At 40.1% G+C, this 10,181-nt stretch overlaps 1 protein-coding gene and 1 long non-coding RNA gene across 2 annotated transcripts in view; one reads left to right on the top strand and one right to left on the bottom strand.

The window, feature by feature from the left end:
- Positions 1 to 6,883, bottom strand: part of LOC148224507 (uncharacterized) — a 77,989-nt gene extending 71,106 nt beyond the window's left edge. The window contains exon 1 of the long non-coding RNA XR_015802740.1: positions 6,708 to 6,883. This is a non-coding gene — a long non-coding RNA (uncharacterized LOC148224507). The remainder of the gene's footprint in view (positions 1 to 6,707) is intronic.
- On the top strand, positions 6,667 to 10,049 carry CIMIP5 (ciliary microtubule inner protein 5). Its single transcript, XM_088162414.1, is given in 7 exon segments — positions 6,667 to 6,774; positions 6,777 to 6,874; positions 6,876 to 6,914; positions 9,199 to 9,238; position 9,572; positions 9,863 to 9,988; positions 9,991 to 10,049. Coding segments are annotated over 7 exon segments (471 nt in total).
- Positions 10,050 to 10,181: the final 132 nt, after the last annotated feature.

Genomic DNA, 10,181 nt, shown 5'->3' on the forward strand with positions numbered 1-10,181 from the left:
TTTGGAAACCCTGTTTCTCATTAAAGATTCTCACTATATTTCAAGATGAAATGCTTCATGTATAACAATTTTCCATAATCCCAGGTTGGCTGAAGTTTTTCATGATGCCTACATGGAAAAGGCTGGCACTTGTATCAGCATTGTGATCAGAGCTGGATTTTTAAAGAGAGACATATGATACTCATACTGTACATGTATAGATTATGTGGGTAGTTCACATAAATAGTAGGATAAGGTCTTACCCTTTTTCTCATTAAGCCACAAAGTGCAAGAAAGCAGGATTTTATCCTAATTCTGCAAATGCACTTTTAGTTGTATTTCTGTATACTGTTTTGGGAGGATTGTAAATTTAAGTAATGACCTAAGCAAAAGATTTCCTAGAAACTGGGACCTGTCTTGAAAACTGTAATATAGCTCATTCTAAGAGGCTCCCATTCTCTTCATCAGACCATAACAAGATCATTATTGAAGCACCTGGTACAGTGAAAATCTAGTCTGAATTTTTTTACAAGTCTGTTTGGCTACTCTGGCCTAAAGCTCTGGGGATGTAGCTGTTTTCCTTTCAGTTTTGTCTATTTGAGGATTCACATGTGAATGGCTGCACAACTGAGCTAAAAATAAAAAGCTCCAAACACATCCAGAAAGATTTCACATTGTTCTGGATGTCCATTTCTTTAGGGAGCAAAAGTTTCCAGCTCTACAGCAAAACAGTCAAGCTTGGTACAACCATAGAAGGAATAAGGCTGAACTGGACTACAGAACAGCACAAGGTGATCTAAGAAAGGAATGCCAAAATGGACTGTGCACTCCCAGTTATCTTCCTTTCTAGATCTCATGGAGCATCTGTCCTGCTGGGCATGAGTAGTAAATGGTCAAGTCAAGCAGGGACAGAGAACAGAGTGGGTCAGGTAAAGCTCTGACACATCTATGTAACACAGACAACACAACTGGTGATCAAATTCTGCCCAGCCTGGAGCAGAGAAAGCTGTGGGGAGACCAAAGAGCAGAGTCCCAGTAACTGCAACCAGCTTATTGGAAAGACACAGTCAGGCTGCTTAGAGAATGGCTCAGTGGAGGAATGAAATAAAATGGGGACAAATTGAAACAGGAGAGGTTCTGATTGTATATAAGCCAAAACATCTTTATCACAGTGGCAACCCTGAGGTGAGATGTATTACCCAAAATGGTTCTGCAGTCTCCATCCTTGGAGGCCTTCAAGACCAGCAGCATAAAGCCCTGACCAGCTGTTCTGATTTCAAAGCTCATGCTCTGAGGAGCAGGTTGGTCTAGAGACCTCCTGAGGTCCCTTCAGACCTGACTTCTCATCACCTCTGGAAATCTGCCACCAAATTCTAGTGTATCAAAGAAAAGATTATACACAATCCCCCCTTGCATCTAGTTATGGGAACATGCTGACTTCAGGGAGAACTTCTTTCCAATCCCCAACAGTCAGAGATGGACAAACATCAGCCTGAAGTGTGTTTTAATACTGGCTTCTACAGTTAAAAACGAAACCCACACTAATAGCTGCAATGAAGACACTAAAAGCTTTGCTGAAAAATAGGCAAAGCTTGTGATTGACATGTTCAGACAAGGCTTCCCAATTTAAGACCCTGACAGTTGCCTTGAAAAAAACTAAGAGGAAGGAGCTCAATTCTCAGCCAACAAAACTAACAAAGGTGAAGAACATTTTAAAATCCAAGTGCCGCCTTTCATTTAATAGTGAGACGCAATTTAAAATAATTTTTAGGTATTCTGCTTTGAAAGCTTTGCATAACTTGCAGCAGAGAATTTTTGGTTTCTCACATAAAAACAGAAAGTTAATGTCTTTTATGAATATGGTGAGAGCATGGTAAACATTCAGTGTACCAAAATGCAGATCAACAAATTATACCCTTAGCTGCCAGAGCAGACAGGTAAAAAACCAGAGAATTATGCAAAAATCCCCAAAACCGTAAAAGCACCTTGAGAGTTGAAATACATAATAATAGACAGCTGGAATGTTGTAATTCACAGGACAAAATACTTCTGTAAGTACTACAGTGCTACAGGTAGCAGAGAGGGACAACCGAGGCTCTGTAGTATTTGTGAAGCAATTTCCCTGCCCTGTGAGCAGCTGCAGTCCCCAGGAGTGCAGCAATCAGGACCACGCCACACTCAGAGCCCAAACCACTGCCACGAGTGCTTAGGCAGCACAAAGCAGAAGTACTCAAGCACTTTATACCCTGCAATTCTCCAAGAACTGTTAACAAATCGTGCAAGCCAACAGTGAGGATGAACAGAATAAAGCCGGGCTCCACTGTGCAGTTACCAGAGCTCCCTGCTGTGGTGAGGATGTGACTCGAACTCAGCTCTAATGAAGATAACTTTGCTTGTCCATACAATATTGCACTTCTTGACAAGATCTGGCCTCTAAGACTGAAATTATGTGAAACAGCAACTGAAAAGATCCCTCAGCCAGTGAGGAACACTACATATATTTATAGTTCTTTATCCTAAAAACAAATACCTTCAAATCCCTACTTACACACCAGCCCAAATAAATAATTTTTGCTTCAAATAGGAAAAACTGCACATCAGTAGCTAACATGTTTTGCAACCTTTATAAGGGGATAAGAAAAATCACAACAGATTTTTTGCAGTCTGTACTACAGCTTTAGTTTTATTTTGAAGTGTCAGACTCTGTGTCACTGGAAGCAGACATTCCCCCGAAATATTTGTACTCTGCCGACGCAACAGACACTCCACTTGCCAGGGTCTATCAGCAGAACTCCGTCAAGACATGAAATAAGTATATTTTTTAAGAAACACACAGCAAAACTTAATGCATGATGCCTTTAATCAATCAGCTACATAAATTGCTTAAAAGGAGTTTGACTCCAAAGTGGTAGCTGGCTGGATTTGTTTTCATCTTGCTTGTATACAGAGACCCGAGGCATTCTGCTCCTGCCAGACCAAGATATGACTCACCAGCAGGACCTGCCATCTCCAGGCTTAATGCTCAGGGCTGATGAAAAAGCACTGTGTTAATGCCCTGCCAAATGTCACTTCTCTGCTGGGTGCTCAGCATCCTCTGACTGACCACCTCACATCCTACTCTGCCAGCCACTGTCACAGCCCACCTTCCAACCTACAACCCTGACTGACTTGATTGAGCTTCATTCATTCGAGGAAGATGATGATGATGCCAAGTCAAATGCCACTATTTGAGGCAGGCAGGAAACACTGCCTGTGCTGAAAGATTTCCATGGGGATCTCTTCACTTGTCATGAAGTGACAGAGATCTTCCGAATTGTGACCTGCTGTGAGAAGCTGGTCCCCAGAGCACTGCCCTCTCCTCCAGCTTTTGCTCCTGCCTCTTATTTGCACACAATATATGCCCTGGGTTTTTAAATGTGTGTCCTACTTAGATCTCTGCAATATCTCACAAACTTTCTTGTATTAAAATTGTTTTATTGTCCATCAGCCACGATCAGAGCCCTCAGAAACTAGATCCTCAGATAATGTGATATGGCTGCTCTTCTATTTTTTTTACAAAGGTGAGCTTGTTGAGAGACATGCAGGCATCCCATGCACCTTCTCCTAAATTCAGCAGTAGATATAGGAGTGGGTGAATCCAAAAAGCCTTCTAGGTCCCTGTCCCATGGTCTGAACTGTACAAAACAAGGCATGAACATTTGGCAACACAGCCCTTAAAGTCCAGAATACACAACTTTTGTAGGAAGTATTGCAACACAGTATAGAGTCATTTTAAAAAGTGCAAACCAACATTGGATGCATTCTGTAGAAGAATTGGGTGAAAATAAGAAAATTGGAAATGAGCTAAGAACGATTTCAGAACTTATTCCTTCAAGTAAAACCACATGGAAAAATCAGATCAGAGTCTCACTGACTGTGCCAGCTCCCATCCTGGATCAATGGGCACTTCCAGACAAAGCAGCACCACATTCATCTCCTGTTATTATTTCTCTTTTGTGACTGATGTATCCTTGCAAGCCATTTCCATGAAATTTTTCAGTGTTTCAGAATAACTAAGTCTCTGTTGTCCAGTGAAGCGAACCTCTTAAGCTTTAAGAATCTTGTACTATACATTTTAGGAAAAAACAATGCAGAAATTGCCCTTGGACAACGACATCAAATACTGGCATACAAAACCTGGTTTCCTAACTACAATCTAGTATAAATCATCAGTTTTGAGAAATATGTATTTTAAAAATAAAAGTCAAACCACGTAAAGGCAAACATTAGTTAAAGTCTTGCATAACTGATACTGCAATACCCTCTTGTGGTCAAATAGAATGTTTTGTCTAAACACCTGGAATTTTTCCTCTATAAAAAGCCTCTCTAGGCATCTTTTCCTTTGATTCAAAGGAAATAACTGACATATTTCTGCCAGATATTTGTCGTGCCTATCATCACTTTTCTTGTAAAACCAAAAGACTAATCTCAGTCAAGTTCTTCCTCAAAATGACAGACACTGACTTGCTTGTCAAATTAATTAATCACAAAACAAACTTCTAAGAAAAGGCCATCTTCAACAGTGACACTAATAATAATAATAATAATGCAAGTTTCATGTCCCCAAACAGAAAAAATCAAGCTATTCTAATCAGTTTACATTGATGCATGTGGCATGAAACCACAATAAACATCAAGTACAGGACTCAAAGATGTACACAGTAAATCAGTTGTACCAATTCAAATGAGCAAATAAAATGCTAAACTGGCAAATGGGAAAAATGAGGGGAAATAGTTCAGTATCTGTGCCATGTCTGCTGAGATCACTCAATGGCATAAACTTAAAACACATGCTTGTAATCTTTCTGTCCAGTTTATTCGGTGGCTTCAAATAGTCATTTGAGGGCTGTCCTCAGTACAACAAGCAGTTTTAGCCTATTACTGTTTAATTTGCAGAAACTGACTTGAAAGAAGGATCAGAATTAATTCTGATCTAATATAGGAACTTTGTATGCAAGAATTAAGAGGAACAGACTTTCCATCAGCATCCATTTCTGAACAGATCAGGAGCTAAAATCCCATGCACTCTGATTAATGCATTAGTTCTTCCAAATGTGCCTCAGATTCCTTTGAAAGCAATCAGATACTGCTAAAACACTGTTCTCCAACCAGCTGCACACACTCCAGCATGGAGAGGACCCTGGACAAAATGTAACAGGATAAGCAGATTCCACAAGAGGAACAGGGACAACTATTAGTCCAGGCTGGAAAGCACTAAATTTCTTCACTTCATGAAAATGCTTTGTAGGTACATGACTTCTTTTGCTTTTTGGCTGAAAGAGGTGAAAAACATTATTCATGTTGCAATTATCTCGGAAAAAATAGCAAACAAACAAAAAGTCTACTAAAATTTAATTCAAAACCAAAGCAAACATGGGGCTTTGAGGTGGAATGTACCTTTTCTTAAATTATGTTATCACAGTCAATTAAAATTCAGAATATTTTTTCCAAAATTATTGTAGAATTGTAGAAGTATTTCTTGCTCAACTTGTCTACATGAAGTGTTTGGATTGTTGTATAATTTCAACTGTTTTTAAAGAAATTATCTGCCAAATTCAGTATGTGTTTCCCAATACTGCAAGCAAATAAGTTTGCCAAAATCCCCCTGAAGAAGTAGATTCAAAGTTCATTAGCATTTACCAGAAAGATAAAACAAGAGGCTAGATTTCATCTGGAACTAATCCACACTACTCAAAAACAAGTCAGTCAAGAATTTCAGAGGAAATTTATACTTGAAATGCTCTGTTTTCCTGCAAGGTCACAATACTTGAGGAAGTGAGTTCATCCCACAGAAGCCCAACAGGCTGACTGCAAAGACAAACACTGACATTTTGGACACTGTTTTGAAAATTCTCACTTTTTATACTAGTGACATTTAAAGTTACCTTAAAACTTCCCATAGTTGCTTAATACCCTCTGAGGAACTCTCCAAGTGCTTAGAAAATACTTTTGATGATCTCTGATTGGTCTTTTCTTAATTTTAAAATAAGAAGCTTTCAGAACAAATTCCTTGAAACACTTAATTTTAACCAAACATCTCTGCTCCAAACAGAGTTCAAGGCTGTCACACTGGGTCTCTGCTCCTCTTCTGGTATGTATTCACAAGTCAGACGTTTCCAATAGAGACAGTAAACACACCAGGGAAACCAGCAGCTTTCAGGAGCTTTTGCTTCTGCTACATAACCACAACAAAAGTCCTCCTGACACTCAGCAGCAATCTCCACAGCACTCTTTGCTATTAAACCAGACTTTATTGTTCAGAGATTTTGAATAGAGGCTGATCTCAGCTGCAGTCACTGTAACCACCTTGTATGTTAAGAGTTTGCTGGTTACATCTGGAGATCCCATTGCTTCTAATTACAGTCACTTCTTATGAAATTGCTGTCACCATGAAAACCCCAACAGTGTTCAAGCAATGATGCAACATAAAGCAGTAGGAAAGGGGCATCAAATAAGAGGGAAGCAAACCAGTGCTCAGCACTGCCTGTCAGTGCTGCTGTGCATGTTCTTTTCTGAAAGCATTCCAAAGCAGCAGCTGAAAGAAAATGTTAGGAGAGAAGGAACTTTGAACGTGCAAACAATAATAGGTTTCACTTTCTGAGAAGGCAAAATATAGCTAAAAAGGCTTGGTGAATGGTGAGTCTCAAAATGGACAAGTTGGAAAGGGGTTCCAGAATCAGGAGAAATACCTTAGTTAGGTCTCAGCTAACAGCAACCACACCTCTGGGGCAACCAGCCCCAGCTCCTTCTGCATCTCAGCAGCACCCAACCAAGCAGAACTGGCAACCACTGCACAAATGGCTACTTGGGCCTGAGCAGACGAGCAGGCAGAGCAGGTCCAACAGGATAAGATCTGGAGAGTCTGTGGAGGCTGAACAGAGAGGAAGGAGAATCTGGTAAATCACTTGTTCCAGTTCATGCCTCTTTGGCTTGTCTTGATACTCACTGATGCTCACAAGCATTAGGGCTTGATCCAAAGCCAACACTATCAAACAAAATTTGCTGCTGCAGGGACTTTGGATCAGATCCTAATATCTTCCCTTCTAGGGTGACATTATCTCCACTCTCCTTCACTGGACAAAATCTGTGCTAGTATCTCCTAGCATGCTGGGCTTAAGCTGAAAAGAGATGCAAAGAACTGCATGCTAAGTATCTTTTAGCTTTTAGAGATTTCCACAATGAAGACATAAAAGTGCCAAGCCTTATAATTTATTGCAGACACACTGATATTATCACCTCTTCTCATACTCTTGGAAATGGCTGAAATGGAAGCTGAACAGAGTGTTCTGCCAAAATACAATTTTGTATTCCCAGTCTGTAAATCTAGTGAACTTGCCCCATTGTTATGGTGTTTCAGCAGACTGCTGTACGACCTAAGCTTTGGCTGTGCATGCACTACTGACCCAAAGGAACCCGAAATAAAGATCCTTTCTCTGCCACATATCTTGAGTAAGTGTTTATGTTTATACGTCAATATACATCATCAGTATGTCTATTAGAACATTCTTGGTAAAATTAAAATCGGCTCTATTTACACCTGCACACTGCCCAAGCTAAGGGAAAGGAAAGAAGAGAGTATCAGTCTCAGGATTTTTTAAAATGGGAAACTAAACCATCCGAAACCTTCACCCCCTTCAGCCTTTCAGAGGAGATCCAGATCCCAGTCCCGATTTCCCCAGGGATGTTTTTGCAGTCTTGTCTGGCTCCGTTTACTTGAGGGACAGGCTGATGCCAGGACTCTGACGCATGCAAAGCCAGGGCAATGTTACTCTCTCCCAGCTGTGCTGAGAGACTCAGACTCTAGCTCAACAGGCTCAGCCTGTTCCACACTCATTCCCTAGCAGGAAAGACTGTGCCTGTCCTGGGGTTGCCAGTCATGAATATTGGTGCAAACTCACTTCCATGTGCAATGTAACACATCATACAGTGATGCAAGTTCTGCTTTCCAGTTTTAGCTATCAAGACAGAAACTCTTGCAAAAGGGTAGAACAGGCTTGTGAAGAACGAGATGCCTAAAGATGGATTAATCAAACTACATACCTTGCAGCCTGCAGGGGAGTGTCCTTCCGTTCCACATTCCTGTCCTGAAAACAATGATGGAGAAAGGCTGGTATGCATTAAATGGTCTGACTTGAAGTAGATGTAGGACAATGCCTGAGACCATGACATTTCTCACTAATTAGCACCATCCAGTAGCACCCAAGTCTGATAATACTCAAATAATGGTTGTATATCAAGATAAAAAATTCTAGGACCTCAGTGCTGAGCTGGTATACCAAGACATATAGTGATAAATAGAACAGTCACGAATTTGATTTTACTTGCACCTGGGGCACATCTACACTGGACTGGGGAGTGCAGCACAGAAATCCATTGCTCCTAGCTCCACATGGTACATAGCTGTTCTGTACAGACAAGCTCAGCTCAGAAGGATGTACAGCTTCAGCACTAGTACCATGAGCTTAGATGCAGCACAGGTAATCAGCTCAGAGTCAACCCACGTGTCCCTTGAGCCCTGCTGCAGAAACAGCTGCAGAAACAGAACAGTTTCCTCTCTTGACTCACAGTATTCTTACAATAGTGGGTGAACTGGTGTTTTCTCTATTTCACACCGAGGAAAGCAAAGGACAGAAAATCAAAGGATTTGCCCTGCAGTCCCACACCAGGTATAGAACAGAGCTGAAGAGCAAAACTCAGATATTCTGACTCCATGTGCTCTTGGCACAGCTGCCTATCTGCACAGAATACTCCCATGGATGTTTGCCTGCAGGAATATAGCTCTGGGAACTCCTAGCAGGGACTTCTGCTGGAAAAGTATGGTAATTTAAAAAATAAGATGCTGTGTCTTGCTCAAGGCATTGAACAAGTGTTTTCTAGAGTGACTCAGGACACGAGTAATTTATTTGCATTTGCACAAGGAATACATTGTGGACATGGTATTCTTACTTCCCCTTAGCAAAAAAGAACACCCTCTCCTCATATAATATGGGAGTAAAGAAAACCCTGGGCTCCATCACTGAAAAGACAGGTTTTAGTACAAGGAATCTGCAGGTGCAAGATAGAGCTGGGCTGTAAGTGTCAAACTGAGCAGCTGAAGAGGCATTCAATTATGATTCAATTATTAACCAATTTAATTAAAGATTAAAAATTTGACACTGTATTTTTTTCTTCTATTCCAAGGTACCAGAACTGGAGTTTCCTAAAGGACCAGGACCAAATGGTGAGTTTTGAACAGACATTTAACTGTACCCAAGTTCTTTTTAGTTTTCATCAATTCGAGCTAGGCTAATATTTCAAATTGAAGCATACCTAGGCATTATTGGCAAAGTCTTTACGACTATTATCTTTAGGAAAAATAAAAGAAATGAAGTATTTTCCTCTGCTACCTCTGTGTATTCAATCTGTTTTAATGTTAACAACTTGGCAGAAAGACAGGTGCTGGAAGAATCAGCTTCCTAGTAGCAAATTTGTAAGATAATCATTCTGCTGAAACCCAAGCCACTTACTAAAAATTAAAACAAAACCCTCCCACATCACAACCATTCTAGAGCAGGGTAACTTCTGTCTCAGACAACATTTTATACAGCGCATTTTAAAATTTCTAATTTCCTTTTCTTATCCTATCATAAGACAACAGGGAAAAAAAAACAATTATTTTGCTTTATTTCTACAGCACTTTCATGTACATTCAGTATGATATTTTAAAGTGCATTTAATTCTAATTTCGAATGCAGAAGTGCTGATATTAGAAGTAAAAGTGTTGATATTATAAATAATTTCAGTAAGTTGTACTTTTATAAGAAGCAATTATTTCAATTTTGAAAACTTACTTGTTTTATCCAAGGTAAGAGAAGGAAACAGAAGCCACTGCCAAACTATGTGTCTGTGCTCTCAAGCAAAGTTCCCAACTCAACCAATCAAACTATTGGCAGTCAAATGAATACTGAGCTTGGCAGGGCTCTGGTAAATATGAATTCTTCAGCAGTGGTGCATGAAAGTGGAAACTTGAGGGTGAGCTCCAGCTTTCTTAGTGCTTCAGTAACAGTATAACAGCAACAAAGCAAGTTTTTTTAAGGTTAAAAACAGATCTTGTCTAACAATGCCCTAAGAGATGATCCTCTTCATATTTCAGGTGACTGTGCCATATACAGACAGCACTACAA

This window comes from Sturnus vulgaris, chromosome 3, assembly GCF_052056855.1.
Source record: "Sturnus vulgaris isolate bStuVul1 chromosome 3, bStuVul1.hap1, whole genome shotgun sequence".
NCBI lineage: Eukaryota > Metazoa > Chordata > Aves > Passeriformes > Sturnidae > Sturnus > Sturnus vulgaris.